General features: G+C 38.1%; 1 protein-coding gene across 4 annotated transcripts in view; it reads right to left on the reverse strand.

The window, feature by feature from the left end:
* Positions 1-6,818: 6,818 nt before the first annotated feature.
* Positions 6,819-19,279, reverse strand: part of qkia (QKI, KH domain containing, RNA binding a) — a 111,468-nt gene continuing 99,007 nt past the window's right edge. The window contains exons 5-8 of one of the 4 annotated variants that reach the window (XM_017685991.2): positions 17,622-17,709; positions 14,526-14,951; positions 9,606-9,680; positions 6,819-8,707 (exon numbers count right to left, since the gene is read on the reverse strand). In XM_017685991.2, coding sequence (XP_017541480.1) covers positions 8,691-8,707; positions 9,606-9,680; positions 14,526-14,951; positions 17,622-17,709 — 606 coding nt within the window. In that variant the 3' untranslated portion in view covers positions 6,819-8,690. The remainder of the gene's footprint in view (positions 8,708-9,605; positions 9,681-14,525; positions 14,952-17,621; positions 17,710-19,279) is intronic. The other 3 variants (XM_017685993.2, XM_017685994.2, XM_037541994.1) reach the window with 3 other exon arrangements.

Here is a 19,279-nt window from a genome sequence, read left to right on the forward strand (position 1 = left end):
CACCTGCAGAGCAAACCTTATTTTCACTTCGAAAATCAACAAAAGGTCATTTGATCGGGGTGTTCAAACTTTTGTATACGACCATAACAAATTCCCTTTTATCCCTGAAAGTTTAACAGCCATAAAAGCCACGCCCACCTCCAGTGCTTTGAAGGACTTTGTTTAAAAATCACTGATGGGAAGTTCTGATGCCATAGTAACAACAGAGAAATCCATTTTTAGAAAGAATCTGCTGTTTGGTAACAGAAAATGCAGATGTGCTTTTCATTTACATGTAGAATCTGGCAGGGTTTGAAATTAATCTAACAGTGAAGATGTTTATCACCTCGCTGCAGAGTTTCTGCTTCGGTTATATAATTAAAACTTTGCGTATGTTAACTGTGAGACATGCTCCTCAAGAGTCGGAGTTAAATGAAGGACAGAAAGTGATTAAACTCTGAAAGACACTGCAGCAATGGCTTTTTACTGGCCTTTAGAAAACACTGACAATATAATTCTGAGTGTTTGAAATCAAAAGGCAACTGTTCTGTTAACTTACTATTAGAAGTTTAAACTTACAGCCAAGTTACGGACTTTTTAAAGCTATTTTACCAATAGCAGAACTGTATTTTGTTGTATTATAAAATTTGGTGAGGATCCTGGCTCTAATGGAAAAGCCTGTGTCTGACATGAGGCTAATGACTTGCTTGACGTGAATTATTAAATCTCACACATTTTGTCTTTTTTGTCTGCCTGCATCACTCAGTGGGTTAAAGGGGGTCTAAAAATCTGATTAATGGAAGTTAATGGTGCATCAGCTGCAACATACAGTTGAATTAGTGGAAGAACAGAGTTTAAAGAGAAACAGATTTCAGTCTGGCGAGAGAGAGAGAGAGAGAGAGAGAGAGAGAAACCCCAAAAAGAGGAAAAAACAAAACATTAGTACTCATTAATTGTGCTTGAGTTTATAAAGCAACAGAGAAAGCTGAGCACAACTTTCAAACATGTAGAAGTAAAAATTACATCAGAATAAAAATTCACTTATGATCCCAAAAAAGTGTCCTCCATGGCAGCGAGACACAAGAGTACACCACTTTTATAAAAATTTCACTTATTTTTTACATTCGTTTGTTTTGCAAACTTGAGGCACTTTGCAGCAGGGATTAGAAACCGTTAACAGAACAAAAATGAAGGTATTTTTCACAGAACGAAATCACACACAGGAACAAAATCTGTTTTCTCTGAGGTAAAAAAAAAAAGTACATTTTGAAAAAGTTAACCAGTTGGTAATGTTGCAATTTTGTTTACGCTAAACGTTTATTAAATATATGCAACAGTGGCTGACTTGTTACTGTTACTTTAACAGGCCGAATAAACATACAGTGCTTATCAAAACGATAACCGTTATTTTATTTGTAGGATTTTAACGATGAACAAGATGGGGTTGAATGTTAATGTGAGCTGAAATGCCAGTACAGAAATTTACCAGCACACAACCTACATTAATGGGCTAAAACTGAGAAAAGTGAAGATGTCTTGATTACTGCTGCAGCAGAACATTTCATACTGGCTCGTCAGTTCAACCAAAAAAATTACTTCATGTAGCAACAAGCAATTGGACTAGTTTTATTCAACTCAAAAGACTGAAAGAGAATCCTGTTCCAGTCCTTAGTAGCACAGTATATGAAATGTTCAGTAGTAATCACTGGATTCATAGTTTTGGAAAATAAATGGAATTACTTTTCTAATTTGTCAAACAGTATATATCGAAACTTAACCTATATCATGATAACACAAATTATTGAGAGATTACATTTTTGCCATCACTCTAACCTCTGGAGATTGGTTGTGTTTGAAGAATCCTAACAAATAATGCAGCCTTTAGTGACATAAAAGCCTAAAAATGACTACTTAGGCTGGATCTTCTAGACAACACTTATAACTGGCAAAATTCAGCATAAAAACACTAGAACAGGGAAAAATACTGCTCAGAACTAACTGAAACGGAAACTGTTTAATGTCGTCCTGCAGGTACACTGGAAAATATTATTGGGAGGTTAATCTCTTTAATATAGCCATTCTGTTTTGTTCCTGTGTTTGATTAACTTCTGTGCAAAGTTCAGTTCTCAGCTTTCCGTTTCTGTACTGTTTTTAATTACAGCTTTGCACTGAGCTGCACACATCTGATGGTCTTCAAACTCTCTGAACTCTAACAGAAGCTGGTAGCACCAGGTCTGATTGACTTGAGGGTGTGAAAAATTACAGAAGGAGCTGGGATAAATCAAAGCGATTCGTTCCCCAGCACTTCTGCAAGGACACTTCAAATGACTTTGGCAGGATAAGCTGAAGTAAAAAGTTGCACAGCTGCAAGATTTGCAACACAGAGCGTATCAGCAGTAGAAGAGCAGCTGCCAGTCGCAGACGCCCTTTAACTTTGTGCATCACTGTTAACGCTGGCTTGCACATTCTAGTGACAAAGTTTCTTCAAGAAAAGAAAAATGACAATATCGTTTCCAGTTAGAGATCATCACCAGCTGCGCTAGAAGTGACTACAAAGCTTGTATGTCAGTTCCCTATGAGAATTATCATACAGATAATTGAGAAACAAACAACCCTGTCAGGGATCTGCCCACAAATACATCTTTTTATAGCTGCTGTTGTGAGGTTGGAGAAGCTCTGTAGAACGCTGGTAAAAATCCCTTTGAACCTAATGAGAAACTATCCCAATACCTACATTTAGAGTCAGTTATTCATTCAACCTAATGAGAAACTGTGGATTGTACCAACAGTACCTCATTTAGAGTTTCGATACTGGCACGGTGATACAAACTGAGTCTGTTCTAGTTTCTCATTAGGTTGAATAAATAACTCTAGATGTGGGTATTGGGATATAAACTGACTCTGTTCTGCATTAGGTTAAATGGTATTCTTAACAGTGATCTGCAAAGCGCGTCCAACCTCACTACAGTAGCTATGGAAGAACACTTGTGGTTGGATCAATTTGACTCAACAATCCAGAAACTTCATAAACTTCATAAATGATCTAGACCCCTATCTATTGTGCCATATCCAGTTATTCTCCTGAGAGCACTGTGTGTGAGGCAGACAGCATTACAGCATGGGTTTGAATCAGGGTTTAGACAGTGTGAGCAGGTACAGATATCTCTATAGCAACACAGGTGAGACTGCATGAGCAGAGTGAGGACGGACCGTGCATTTTTCCAGTTAGAATATTTGTGTGTATTCAGTGCCGTGCAAGTCTTGGGCGCCAAGAAAAATCTTTAAAACCGTTTAGGCAACAAATGTGTTTTTGCCAGAAAAAGCACTAAATAGTACTAAAATAAATACAAATAAACATATGTACAGTACAACCTAATGGGAATGTGTTGTTTTTGGCAGAGATATGAATATGTAGTTTAGAAGTTTGGTTCCTGGCGTTTTTCTGCAGTCCAGGTTTAAATGCATGTACTGGTTTAATTCCATCACTTGATTTATCTGAATTAAGAATTGACTAGCCAGACCAGACTTCTGGATGATGACTACAAATAATACTAGTGATGCTCTAATATAGGAATTCTTTATGGGAAAAGCTGGTGAAGAAAAGCACTGCAGCTTCATAGTTTTAATGCTGGTAGTGTTTTTCTTTTTATTATATGGAGATTTAAGCTATTAAAACATCCTATGTAAAGTTTTATGTTTGAAGCAGTATAGGTGTTGCTTGTGTAACAGTGCTGAGATATTTTAGCATTTTTACTTTCCAGCATTGCCTAAATGATAGCGATGCTCTTGCGACAAACATGTTAGCAAATATCTGTTTGAAATATCGTCCAAATCTAAGCATTAGCCTGATGCCAATGTTTTTTTGTTTTTACAGTAAACATCAGTCGATGGCGATATGATTCCAATATCATTGAGCATCTCTAATTAATGCTGAGCTTCCTCGAGGCAAACACATTCACACCATCATTTATTTGTATTTATCATAACCTGTGATAAATGCTTAAATACACATCTTTACTGATAGTTTTCTCAGACTTTTGCACTGTACTGTATGTTTTGGGTGTGTATATAAAGTGATCCAGTGTATGAGAGTATTTTTGTGTACACATTAATGTGTGTTAGTGTGATTTTCATTTCCATGTTGTGAAAGTGTAAAAGTGGTCAGACACTAGTTTTAATCGTGTTAGTCCGTGAACCAGACCAAAGTAGTTACATTCATTAACCAGGTTAACAAAACACAAGACCAAAATAAAAATATCAGCAAAGTTAGTAAAATTCTTACTAAGAATGTTTTATTAAAATAAATGCCAAGGGGGGTTAATAAGAAAAATAACAGCATACACCATGAAAACTAAATGCAAGCATGTAAAAATCCTTACGACAAGAAAAACTAATAAAGTTGCTAATGAGTTAAACAAGCTAAGGATCGGCAAGAAAAAAAAGTAATTGTAGGAAAGGCAACACTCCCAAATGAGAGACAGAGTTTGAGATAGATGTCAGGGAGGGGTGGGGAGGGGAGGAAGTGAATAATAATAAAAAAAAAAAAATGTAGTGGGATTCACTGGGGGGGAAAAAAGGTCAGAAAAAAAGTAATTTATAATATACATATAAAATGAAGTTAGAAAAATACATTAGAAACCTGTAACAATGATTGTAAATTACATTATTATACATGTAGTAGGCAGGCAGGAGAGAATACAAGAGATTTCTCTTACACCTGATGGACTAAATCGACCTTAAAACAATGACCAACAGCATGTAACATCGTTAGAGGGCATTCTCTGTAATACTGCTTCATTTCTGAGTTGTCTTCAACCTCCTGGCTGATATTGCATTTCATTATTTTAAGAGTTTCAAAAATAGAGCATCTAATAGAACACTGAAGAAAAAAAGTGACCTTTCCTGTGTAACAGCAAGTGAAGAGGAGAACGAAACCGACCGCCGGCATGGAAATTTAGTCCGTTTTGGTTCTGAACGTATAATAAATGATCTAATTCGGTTATATTTGACATTTCTTCATGATATAATTAAACCACCCAGTTGTTTCAATGGCTGGAAGCTGTGTGGAGTACGCTTTTAAAAAAGATGGTTCTTCAAGAGTTCTTTATTAGAGAAAATGGCCCTATACAGCACGGTTAACACTCAAAGAACCACCTGCATGATTATTAAATGGTTCTTTCCATGGTTCTTCAGACTGATGGAGAATGTGTTGTATAAGGTTCTAAATAGCACCAAAAATGGTTGCTACTATTACGATGTCAAGCCTGTAACAAAAGCAGAACCCCTTTTTCGTGACCTACAGAACCATTTCACCATGCCGGTAGTTCGAGAATTCATGGTTCTATTATAGAACCATTTTCTTTACAAAAGAGCCCTTGAAAAACCATCTTAAAGTGTGCAGGGCTTGACCGATACAAAGATTTTGTGGCCAATACATTATTACTGGGTTTATAATTCTGACCATCAGTTTTTAGACTTTGACACTCCGGTAGTTTATTTAAATAGTGCTGATATGACGAATAGAATATTTTAGTACTTTCTCTGTGACATTGTCATTTATGTAATGCATTGAGTTTGTTTTTTTGTTATGATAAAGGTTAGATTTGGACACAGTTCACATGTTAATTCAGAGATGGGAAATATGACAATATATATCAATATTGTGATCAATGTTACAGCACAGTATGCTTTTTTGAACATAGTGTGTATGTTGTCAGTATTTGTAGCCACTGAACAACTGCATGTTTCCTTATAAAGAGAACAGAATTACTTTGGTTTAAGTGGATTTAGTGACAAATACTGAATAAAAATCAGTTCAATGTAGCACTACTGGCCTTTTTCTGTTCCCACTGATCAGTCTGATAAAATTGATCTTATTTGTATTACTTGTATTGTGAAAATTCATGATTATATTTGTGCCATATCGCCCACCTCCATGTTAATTTCATGATCATGATGAAAATCATGATGGTCTATAGATTCAGTTCAGTCTGTATTGGTAAGCCCCGGAAATTATTTTCGCTAACACCAATAAAACCGCAGGTTGCCGATGTTATCAGTGAATGTTATTGGCCAGTTGATATCGGATGGGCTCTAGCATGGGCGAGGGTTTGTTTCCAAGCAATTTATTTAAATACAACAGCGCTCGCTTTAGATTTGGCACTACCAGATGTCAAACAGCTGAAACATTCCTGTTAATCCAGTAATACTTTTTCTTTAAGAAATAATGCAACAGTCTTATTCGGCTTATTAATCTCACTCAAATGTATCGTAGCCTTGCCTTTAGGCCCTTTCCCAATCTAAACTTTCTTAATCTTAATTCTTTCACATAAAACCAGCAAATTTAAGCAACAAAAATGTACACGGATTCAGAAGAGGAAAAAAAAAAAACTAACAAAAAAACAATGCATAATATGAACGTCCAGTTTGCAAATGTTGTAACAAAGGAGAGGGTTACATATTTCATCCCAAATCAGTAATTTCTTACATATCACTTGGTTTAAGCATCATAAATGGCAGTTTGCTTTGAACAGAATCACAGTAAGAAGTTAATACAGACAACACTCCTGATATTGTCTTCAAAAGAAATAAAGAAGTTGTTCAAATGGCATGAATAGAAGGGGAAATTGGAGGAGGGGAAAAGAACCTAAATTGCGGGAAGACGAATCATGGCACATAGTTAGCTGGTCAAATGACTGCTATTCTTTTTTGCATAGAGTAGATTCAGTGGCGCAGCAGCGCGACAGCGTTTTAAACTCGAACGCTGAAGCCTCCATCGCTTTGCTCCTCTATGCACCGTCATAGCTGCTGCAGGATATTACTGAACAGAACGTAACTCGGAAAAAAGGAACGACCATCGATAAGGCACTTTTTTTTTTTCCTTTTCATGCTAACTCACCCCCCCGAATTGCCATCTTTCCTTACAACTTCCAAGTTTTGACAATTTTTGTTGTCTCCTGACCAATAGCATTCAAAAACCACAGCATCTTCTACGTGAATTTTTTTTTCATATTTTTTCATATTTTGTAACTGCAAGTTAAGTATAAAAAGCTAAAATTGCCAAAAATATATTTCTTCTCCAGCACCCTGTAAAAGTATCTAATTTTGATCGTTTCAGTATCTTAATATGCAATGACCTATCTACATTTGTATACATTTCTTTATATCACATGTATGTATAAAGCAATTTGAACAGGCAGACATGGCTTTCACATCCTATTTTTTTTTTTTGAGAGAGTAAAAGAAATGTGGATTTTTTTTGTGTAGCTACTACTAACAGTGTGCAGGACACATTGTGGATGAGCAAATTCATATCAGATTTGGAAAATTGTCAAGCAAAATTAATGAAAATAAGGAAACGTAGGCAAATTATAATCCCCTTAAAGTATGTGCATCATGCTTTGACACTGTGTTGGCAAATTTTAATTAGGGGTTTAAAAAGTGTCAAAATAAAGAAAAAGAAAAAAACTGAAAAAGAAAATAAATAAAATGGAGGTTATGTACAGAACACTAGTAAAGGACAAATCCTCCTCCCCCTGTCCAATCCATAATCCTTAGTGTTTCTTGCTTTATTAATCATGGAGCACTACGGGACAAAATCTCATGCTATTCGACTGGATGTCAAACATACAGGCACGACATCACCCCTTTTCTAACTCTACACTAAAAGAACTGAGCCCTCCGCACATAGATACATACTCATATTTGCTTATATATGTAGAGATAAATTCATTAAATGGAAACCCTTTGGCTAAATATGCACACATAATACTTTTTTTTGTCTTTTGTGTCACAGCTCGTTCAAAAAAAGATTTCTATAAACTTCAGGCACTGTATAAATCAAGGCTGGGGTTTGGGGTGGCATAGGTCGAGTACTGTAGCAACTGTTTTAGCCCAAATCTTGCCAGCCATAAACATCCTAGATTTAGAATTACTGAGAATACTCTTCTTAGCAAGCCCCCGTCGACTCTACCTGCTGCCCCCTTCAGAGCTGGCACTGGTACTGCAGCTATGAACTAGACGAAGCTAACAAAATTCAAACTTGAAAATAAAATTACATGAAAATGTAACAAAAAGTAACAGAAAATGAAAAGCATATAAAACAAAAAAAAAAAGCAGTCCCATCATTTTAGCCATGCAATTGAATGGTCAGCTAGCTAGGCGCACCCAGAATGTGTCAGCATAGTGAAAAAAGGAAAACCACACAGCTACACATGAGACAAATTTAACAAGTTTGTGTGAGTTTTTTGCTCTTTTTTAGATACTTGGGTAAAGATTTCCAGAACAAGATTATACTCAGGATTTAGCATCATAGCATCCGGGTCAAATTAGAGTGTAGTTCAGATGCATATGTGCGTTTAATGGAATAAGATAATAAAACAGGGTTTTATTGCTTTTAACTCAGTGCAGATACTTGGATTACTGCTACTAATGACCACCCATCTGGGCTTTCAGAAAGAAAGAGAAAGAAAAATAAAAAAGGGTCAAACTTGAAAATGAAAAGATAAGAGGCTCAGTAATAGTCACACAACTTGTTGGTGTTGGCATTTGTTTGTATGGTGTTTTGTGTTAGGGTCACTTTCGGACAGGTGCGTCTCTCTCTCTCAGCATCCGACAGGCTAGCAAAAGGCAATTACCAGTTAATCTGATCAGCAGGCAGGCTTGGGGCGGCTCATCATTGGGTGAAGAGTTCAGAGGTCAGAGGTCATTTGTTAGTTGCCGGTGGCGGCTAGGTGGTTAGGAACAAAAAAAAAAGGAGAAAAAAAAAAAGGAAAAAGATAGAAAGGATATTAGTGTCAGCAAGAAGAGACTGGAATGACATCATTTTAACAGTAAAATGAATGCAATCTCTCAAATCCCCCTAAAAAAATCCCTGCGGCCAAGACACAAACACAGGCTAAATCTGGTTATAATCATGACGCAAGTACATCATGATTGGAAACGTAATTGAGCCCCCCAACCTGAATCAAAAAGTTATTAAAATGTCACTGAAGCGCTACGATGCCCCACATATGATGCCCCGCAAACAAAAAAAAGCAGAGGAACGTCAAAAAACAGACAAACAGAAACAAAACTAGTAATGTTTAGTGTCTTGGGTTGGAATGCATGTTATAAAACGGTGATTAGTGGTAAGGAGAGCTAGTACTATGTTGTGCAATAAATAGATTTAGAAATTTTTTTTTGATCATTTTACTTTATTTTTTTGGTATTTTAGGTACAGTAGTCATAAATACAAATACTATTTTAAAAAAGTCCACAGTACCTTTCATATGGCTAAAATATAGCAACAAAATGATTACTGTGAATATTTAACTTATACATAATATATAACCATGTATTTTAAAAATGAGGTAAACAGGAGTGTGAATTGTGTATAAACTGTACAGTTTCAACTCCTCTGTGTACAGATTTTTTTTTGGGGACTGTGACATGAGACAGAGCTCTAAGTGCAGATATTAAAACCAAAATTCACAGAAATCTGAGAATATCAACAGTCTATAGAATGTAAACATTCAGTAAATATTCAGGTCCCGTCTAAAACAGTGTCATTACTGTGTAAAATAAAAATAAAAAAGAAGAGCAAACAAAAAAAAAATAAAAAGGTAGAAGTGTCTTTTCTAACTAACCTCTGTCAGCGGTCACTATCCTTTGGTAAGGATGGACCCGCGAGTCATGTCTCCGCACTTTAGTAGCCATTGCACCTAGATCGCAACAGGTCCACAAGGTTAGACACCGTTCACTTCAAGGAATAGTTCACTCAACAGATGTTAATGTTGCAAACAATGAATGAAAGTGAATAGCTACCAATTACCACTATGCAAATATAAGGTGTGACTAGGGCTGAAAGATTTGGGGAAAATATTGAATTGTGGTTTATCTGACCAACACTGTGACTGCAAGTTAAATGCAATTATTTTCTACTCTTGTCTAAATCCTCTCTCTTGGCCAGAATATCTGCTTTTTATGGTATAAAGCTTGAAGAGTGCTTCAGACTGCCTGTTGTCATTGTTGTGACGTCACATATACAGAACATGGGTGCTTTGTTGCTCATCTACAGTCGGTTCAAAACCTCCATGTCTCATGGCTGAAGGCCAAGTCAGGACCGTGGCACAAACCTATTCGGCCTGGCAAGTTATTTTAATTTTCTGTTCTTATTAGCCCGTTTCACCATGAGCTGCGGTACAGTCCCCAGTACACACTGCAACATATTGTGCGCTCCAACCCCCAACAACTACCTACGGGCCAGCAGCTACACAAAAAGAAAAGAGATGTCTGGGTCTAGTTCAAGCCAAAAGGGTTTTAAAATACCTACTTTTTAGCAGTTTAACAGTTATCTGAAGCTAATGTAGCCTGTTTTATATAAAAGTTTTTTTTATTTAAAATTATTTTTGAATAACATCTTTTCACTGACTCTTTTGCTGATGCAGTTTTGGCATGCCCGTGTTTAATAAAAATGGGCAGTTGGGATCATGGCAAAATAAGTAAAAATTAAAAACACAGCAGGCCTAAGGATTTGAGATTTGTTTTTAAAATGGCCCTGTTAGTGGTTGAGCTCGACACCCCTGCTCCAAGTTATTATATTAATTTGTATTTAAATCTTGATATGTTCTGCAATAAAAAGTGCAGAAATTGCAATTTCATTATAAAAACGATTAATCTCTCAGCCCTAAATGTCACTAATTCAGTACAGCACTGAATCCATTTTCAGTCATCTAAACTGAGCAGCTGAGTGCAACCAATCAGGCTAAAGTGAGTGGGAAGGGGTGGGGCTTATGCTATGGACAAACCCACTCAAAAGACTGGGCTTTTTCCCCACTTTAAAAAGCTAATACATTTTTAGAGGTTGTAATTTGAGTTTTCTGTTTCAAGAGCTTGTGTTTACCTGAGCCAAACAAACATTTCTTACAGTCTAGAACTGAAACTGAATTGAATATTGTATAAAGTCTAAAAAGGCATTGGTTGCTGGTAGCTTCCATTCGCTGTCAGCCACATGAGCATGAGTGGTCGAGCTATTCCTTTTAAGAAGCAAGCACAGAACTCTGAAGCCCACAGCCAGACAAACCCAATCTAGGCTCAACTCTGCAGCAAGGAAACAACTTTACATTTAAAATCTAGATTCGAAATGTAAAATGTACAGTAAATTACTAATATTTGAGTGAAGGCTAGATTTGCTGGGTCTGACTTTGACCAGAGGCTTTACATACACTTAATACATATTCATACATATGTACATATTTTTAAATAAAGAGGTCACTATAAACATGTTCTGTACATATAATTTGTATTAATACAATATAAACAAAATGAGCAGGGAATGCATACATTTCAGTTTTAATAAAAGGTGTAGGAATATATTTAGATCCCAGATGTCCAGAGTATGTGGTGTGAGACAGGACTCTGAGACAGGTGGGCAAGGAGGAAAAAGAGGGGATGGAATGGAAAAAAGGTAAAGATAAAAAATTTAAAAACTAACTAAACCTGTATAAGTCATGTCACCCCCTAAACTTGCTGTAGTGTATTACAGTCTGTCAGAATGACTGTGTGGATCATATAAACATTACAGAGCACCTTTAAAATTAAACAGTACAAGTCATATCGTCCCCTACATTTCCTGTAGTGTATTACAGTCTGCATTATTATTTTTTAGTAAACAACATGTCTTCTTTCTCCGTAATAGTAGCGTCTGTTGCTGATGGACAGCATCACAGCTCTAGCTGTTCCTGCTGAGTGCTCACGCTGGCTCTCTTTTGCCTGGAGAGAGAACCGAGTGACACACTGACAATTCTTTTATTAATTCTGTCTCTCTCCCTCCGCCGCTCCCTCTCCCACTAGAAACTACGCCCACACAGCGAACCTCTAATCACGGACAATCTATCGGACAGCTGCCACTCACGTGGAGAAAGAAAGAGAGCAAACAAAGTAAGAAGAGAAGAGGAGAAAGAACTGGGTAGAGAAATGAAAACATTACAAAGGAATGAGAAGAAAAAGAAACAATTGAAGAACTGAAAAGAAATGAAGCCTGTGAGGGGGAAAAAAAATGCCAAAGGAGAGAATAAAAAAAATGCAGTAAGAATGGTGAAGAGCACTCACAAACACACAGGTGATGCTCACTTTAATCTGCTGAACCCTCAGTGTTACAGAGGGACACAGAACAGCAGTTAAAGGGTCTCTTCAAATCTGTGGCAGATATATGCACATTTGGACACGCAGACATTATTGGTGCCCATAGCTAATTTTGTGTGAAATCTGTTCAAAAATTGTGTTTAATAATTGGTATTAAATTTTATTTAATTTTTATAAAGTTCTCAAACATTCAGTTAGCATTTTAAGTACATCCCTCAACATCTCTCAAACTGCATCCTGGTCTTCAAGGTGGCAGAGACTGGCAGAAGCAGCCTACAGCTCAGCGTGACTTGCCGTGAACTATAAAGATGCACAAATCTTCAAATGTTCAGCTCTGTCTCCTCATTATTCACCACCATCACTATTATTTCACCATCAACATTAACACACGAAGGTAATAAGAGGGATGGTGGAGATTGAGTCTGTAGCATCATTTTTAAAACATTTAAAAAACAGAGTGAAAGCAGCGTTTTACAGTGTAAATAAATGTAGCTCATTATGCTGGTAGTGAACTTTACTGCTCGACTCAGCTGCCTAAAAACAACAGAAACGGACACTTAAACAGAAGTGAGGACACTGTTGGGGTTTATTCTAAAGTTAGGAGAGTGTTTAGGAGGTTTAGTCTAGTTAGGATGTTTGTGTAATAGTGTGTTCTTATCTGGAGTTGATGATGAGCTTATGAAGTTAAGACCTGTTATTCTGTAATAGCTACTGTCTGAAATTCAGTCTGTACTGAAGTACTAAACACATGAGAATTCATTCCTATTTAACCATTCATGCAGATTCTGCAGGGGAAATTTGGTACAACACCTGTTTATCTAAAGTTCCTGCCTGTAGCATTCAGCTACACAGTGAAGTTTTGTTCATAGTTCACAGTGAGTCACACTGTGTCCCTAAACCACATCCACAAGTCTGAACTACCTTAATGAAGATATGGATGAGGTTTGAGTGGACTGAAGTTTCAGGGATTCATTTACAGAAAAGTATTTGGGTGAATATTGACCTTTAATGTTTAGCAACGTTTGTCTAGTAGTCCATCAAAACCACATCTTTAACGTCACAACGTTCAGCAGTTGTGTTCAAAAACGTCTGGCAAATAACTGAGTAACAGACTGAAATCACACCATCAGATAAAACTAACAGATTACAGGCTGGGTGAACACGCAGAGCGGATCACTGATCTGTGCTTAGATGTGGATTAAGACAAGAGACGTTTCCAGGAGATGACGGGAAAAAGTAATTTCACACATAGTGAAATGACAAATTATTCCTCTGCTCATTTACAGGTGTATGAAAGTGAATCTCTGCACAAGGGGACTGTGGGTAATTCTTTGAGAGTGATGACGTGCACTGGAGTTCAGATGGTAAAAGATGGGAGGATGAGAAGGAGATAGTAAAAACAATTAAATGAACATTCACAGCCAAAGCAAATAAATCCACTATTCAGATGAAGAGAGCAAAAAAAAAAAAACAAAAAGAAAAAACAAACAAAAAAAAAAAACATTGAAAAGAACGAGTGAAAAGAAAAAATGAGAGTGAGAAAGGGAGGAGACAGAATAAAAAGAAATAGAAAAGGATAGGGAAAGAAGAAAGACTAAAAGAAGAGGGTGAAAAAGGAAGATAAGAATAGGGAGAGAAAAAAGAAAACTAAAGGAAGAAAGAAAGGAGAGGGAGCAAAAGAAAAGAAAGGAAAAAAGAAAAATGAGAGGAAATAGATAAAACAAGAGGGAGAGAGAGAGGAGAGACTTGTGCAGGCATGCATGTCCCCATCACTCTGACAGCCAGAGACCACCTGGCTCAGACTTTGCTTCACCTCACAGACCTCAAAGGACAAGAAAATAAAAATCAAAGGGAAAAAAAATAAATCAGGAGGAGTGATGGAAGCGTCCACACCTGTCTCAAGTCAGCACACCTGCAACTCACACATACACCTGTTTTAGTTCCCCTCTAAAGCACCTGTGCTAGATAGGGGTGTAAATCTGTGACTTCACAGCTTGGTTTGTTTATGGTTCTATTGGAAAGCATCTCTACGAATTATAAAATTTGGCGTATTGGCACCGTCAGGTCAATATGATGCAGTTGATTCAATTAAGAAATAATTTTTAAATGCCTCGCATGTTAAAATGTATATGGAGGAAATTAGATTTTTTTTTTAGTTCATTTTTGAACGATATGAATCTTTATTGGCCACAATTGCACTGATTTCAGATCAATGCAGTTAAATAGCCACTTTCAGATCAATGTATTACAATCAAAACAACTTTTGTTGTAAAAAAAATATAAATAAATAAATAAAAATCTGAAGGGAATATTTTGGAAAACTGGAACCAATAGTGAAACTGTTGGTGCCAAACAACCTGCACGTTTACACCCCCAGCGCTAGCATCAGCACACCCGTCCTCAGCTGCTCAGCACATATTTACCTCTGAGTGAGTCCTGAGCAGGGCCGGGGGAAACTGCCCCGTTAAAAGCGGCCCCGTAAAACAGCGCGGCGGCTGCTGCGCCGTCCTGCTGGCCGCCGAAGGGTACTGCGTCTATCCCCCGCTTACCTAGGACCCCTCCATGCTCGATGGGGTACTCCAGCAGGGACGTGGGTGCCAGGGCGTACGGGTATTCATAGGGCGTGGTGTAGATGATGCCCGCGTCTGGCGCCGGGGGCACCAGGGCCGGCGTGCCGTTGGGCAGCATGGCGGCCATCTGCGCGGGCCGGATGATGTTCATGATGGGTGTCCCCGCTGGGGTTGGAGGTCGCAGGGCCGCCGGGGGCAGAACCTGACCGGCAGGGGCGGCAATGAGCCGAGTACCCTGAGCCGCCGCGGCCGCTGCTGCAAGAGAGAATGCAAGGTTCGCTAGAGTGAGAGAGTGGAAAGAGAGACAGAGAAAGATAGAGGAAAAAAGGACAGTGGGAAAGAGAAAAGAGTGAAAGGAGGATAGAAAATGTGAGAAAGGTAGAAGAGAGAGAGGGACGGAGTGAGAAGAGAGCAAAGAAAGAAGAGAAAAGGAAAAAGGAAGGTGAAAAGACGAAAGAAGAAAAAAAGGAAGGTGAGAAAGGATGAAAGTAGTGTGGTAAGAGAAAAAGTGAGAGATGGAATGAGAAAGAAGGAGTAAGAGGAAAGAAAGAAGTACAAGGAAACCAAGAGACAAAGTAGAGAAACAAGGAAAGAAAGACAGGAAGAAGAAAGGGAAGGAAGGAGTAGAAAGAAAAAAGAAAGAAAGAGAAAAGGGAGAGAGAAAGAAAAAGAACAAAACGGAGAGGCAAGGAAAGAAAAGGGTGAAATGGAGTCCCAGACGGAAAGATGATGGAAAAAGGGAGAGAAAGAGAGGGGGAGGCAGGCATGTGAAAGCATGTGAGAATGAAAGATGGGATGAGTGGAAGTAAGGAAAAGCAGAAATAGCAGAAACATGAAAAGCAGAAACACAGGAAAAAAGGAAAGAGAAGGGGCAAAAAAATAAAATTAGTCCATGCAATGATCACAAAAACCACAGAACAAAAACCCACAACCACCAGGAGAGTAAACAAACAAAAACAAAAACAGGAGAGCAGGTGAGTAAATCACTCTGTGCACAGATCACATTAAGGCAAACCACACAAATTACTGCTCAGCACAGGAAGTGATCAAACCCACAACATAAAAGTTCTCATCACCTGTAGAGGAACTACAATCTTCCCATTTTACATCTATATATTATGTAAACGGCTGTATAGTCACTGATATGGCTGTCAGTTGTTAATGGTGACAATTCTTAAATTCCAATAAACAGAAACTGAAAATATAGCAGTCATCTACGATATATGGATATATCCATCAATGTATCAGTTTTTAGGACGTGTCTTTATTTTGACAGACATACAATCTTAATTTTAAGATTCCTAGCTTTTGGTTATGCTGGGCTAGCTTTAGCTTGCTAAGCTTCTCTGACTCTGAAACTTTTCCTTGTGAGTGGGGCCTTGTGATTGGTCAGTGGAATGCTTATGGAATCATTATCCAGGATTAGGACCGCCCAGTTTACATCAAGAGGATATATGGTGAAATATATCGTCATTTATTGGTCAGTCAAACATCCTTCAAAGGGTATACTTTTTTCTACATTTTAAGGCCATGTACATATAATTTATATTCTACCCAAAAAAAGAAAGACAGCTTGTATTTTTAACTCGACTACAGATCCAACAAGCCCTACATGATGGAGATCTTTTATGTTGTAAATTGTGGGCAGGAGAAACAAAAATCACCATTAAGCCAAAAATACAAAACAAATAAAGAAGCTAAAGCTTTAATGAACAATGTATAATGAACAAAGCAGCTAAAATAAAGCCTACAGCATGGCTATTGTCCCAGTCATGAATATTCATGAGTCATGCAGTTTCTCTTTTCCCTAATGAGGGAAAGAACTAAACATAACAATAATGCATCAGCACATTACTACATGTACATGAATATGCATAATGGGAGGGGTCACATGTGCATATGTTTGAGCAGGATGTTTCTGATTAGGGGAGGCACTGCTGACACAGCTTCAAATCACACACACACTCTACAAGATGATGTGGCTGGTGTAAGTGTGCAGTGCACTACACCTCCACACAGAGATTACTGCACACTGCTACAGCTTTTCAAAGGGAGAGAGAGGGAGGGAGGGAAAGAGAGAGAGGGAGGGAGGGAGGGAGAGAGAGGGAGGGAGGGAAAGAGAGAGAGGGAGGGAGGGAGGGAGAGAGAGGGAGGGAGGGAAGGAGGGATAGACAGAGTGACAGAAATACAGTGTACCCAAACAGAAGAGAATATCTAACGCTAAAAAGAATAAAGATCTAAGGTCGAGAGAGGTGATCTTTAAATATTGGAGTGGAGGTTTCTTGCACCACAAGATGTTTTAAATGAAGAAAAACTAACTAGAACAGGGCACATTTGTAAACAAAGTTAGTTTGACTGAGCTGTTGCTATGAAATCCTCAATGGTTGCTAAGGTGTTGCTAGGCTGTTATGATATTCCAAGTTGTTGCTAAGGTGTTGCTAAATTTGGCTATGAATCTAGCTACTGAATCCCAGGTAGCTGCTAGGCTGTTGCTTTGATGTCTATGGTGGTTGTTAATGTGTTACTGGTCCACTGGTATCCCAGGTGGTTACTAATATGTGCTAGTATGCATGTCAGTCTGCATGTAATGTCTATGGGGTCAGTGTGAGAGATGAAGTTTATGGCAGTTAAGAGTTGAACTGTGCGAGAACTGTACAGGCTGTTGGTCCCAAAAGCAAAATTCCCATGTATACTGTGTGCATTGGCTTATCAGATCACCCTAAAAATTGTTTCCTATAGTAACAAGCAATTGAACTAGTTCTATTCAACTCAAAAAACATTTTGATAAAATTGTGGAAACTGTTTCAATTCATGTCAACATAGTATAACAAAATCTAATCTACTTGATTCAGAGTGCTAACTGCATATCAAAATAACAATAATAATATGCATATTGTAAGACCTCTAGTGTGTTAGTATGCATTTGTACACGTATCTGATTGTGCTTACGTGTTTTGACATTTGTGTCTCTGTAGGTTCCGTTAAGAATGGCCAGCTCCATCAGCTGCATCTTCTTCAGGTTATCTTCTCCTTCCGCCTGAGGAAAAAACAAATAGACCAATCAGAGCAGCCCTCAACCAATCAAGGCAAAGGAAACCAGCAATTGCAGCAAAAGCAGAATAAAGTGGCAAGACAGAAAAACAACCGCTGATTGTCACCGAGAGTCAGTGGGCCTCTCCAGGCTCCGCCCACAAACTGTTCTTCCCCAGCCTCAACAGTAGTTTAGAAAAAACGCCTCTGTGGGCAGAGCCCGTGAGGGGAACTGTCCTTGGTCACTTGTCTAGCTCGTCAAAAAAAGAACAGCACACAAAAGACTTTGTTCTGTATTTTACAAGCTTCTGTAGAGAAATCAAACATGCTGCAGCATCTCAGAGAACGTCGGCCCCATCAATTAACTACCATATAAATAAACACAAGCAGCAGCCGGGACCATTACTGCCAAATTAGAGCGGGAAATTATTCACAGGAAGCAATTAGACCTGCACTCCTCCCATCTATACACAGCAGAACGACTGTACACTGCACTAACACAACAGAACAGAGAAAACACAATGGAAAAGGAGTACTGGGGGAGAGAGGGGATGGGAACTAAACAGAAAAAGAGAGGAGGAAAGGGAAGAAGTGACAAAAGAGAAGAAAGAAAAAGGAAAAAAAAGAATAGAGGGAGAGTAGGCGATGAGAAGTGATGAATAAAAAGTAGGAGGAGAAGAGAATAAAAGAAAGAGGGAAAGAAGGAGAAGAGAAGCGAAGAGAGAATAGAGAGAACAGTAAATGGAAAGAATAGAGAAAAAAACAGGGAAAGAGGAAAAGAATTGATATGAAGTAAGTAAAGAAGGGAGAACAGGAGACTTGAGGTGGAGCAGGAAAAGAGAAGTGAAGACAACATAAGACAAAAGATTAAAATGAAGAAAAGAGGTGAGAGAAATGAAAGAGTTTGTATACTGTATCACTGCATTTACAGTGAGCAGACAGGCTGATCAGGCCAAAGGGTCAGCAGACTGAATCCAACATGAATAAGAATTGTCTAGACTGAGCCAGAGAACCGAGCAGCTTTAATCACAGAACAAGATCCACCACAGAATCTACCTGTTACTGTAAAAGAGTCTAAAAAAACCCACATAGATCATATCAGTCCTGTTCTGAAAGAAATGCAGTGCCTGGATCTTTTAGCGAGATTTTAATGGTCTGCTGCTGGTTTTAAAGCGCTAAACGTTCGTGATCGTCACAGAACATCTCCGTTTTTGATCCTAGATCTGCAGATACCGAACGTCTGCAAAAACCTGTAAAAATACAGAAAACGTGCAGAGACTCTTTCTCCTTCTAAACTGTGGAGCTCAGCTCTCCTTTTATTAGACAGTCAAGCTCAGAGCTCACTTTTAATAAACATCCAAATGAAAACACAGCTCTTTAACTCAGTGCTTCATTAAAATTATAGCTCTTTGGTCTTTATCTGTTTAATCTGATCTGTTATTATCTTATTATTTTAAATGACTACTCAGTTTCTTCTGTTACTCCTGAATATCTCCTGCCTGCAAAGAACCCTGAGCTGCCACCAGTATGAAAAGTACTATTGTTATTAGTATTATAAACTATTCAGAAACATCAGA

This window comes from Pygocentrus nattereri, chromosome 10 (assembly GCF_015220715.1).
Source record: "Pygocentrus nattereri isolate fPygNat1 chromosome 10, fPygNat1.pri, whole genome shotgun sequence".
In the NCBI taxonomy this organism is placed as follows: Eukaryota; Metazoa; Chordata; class Actinopteri; order Characiformes; family Serrasalmidae; genus Pygocentrus; species Pygocentrus nattereri.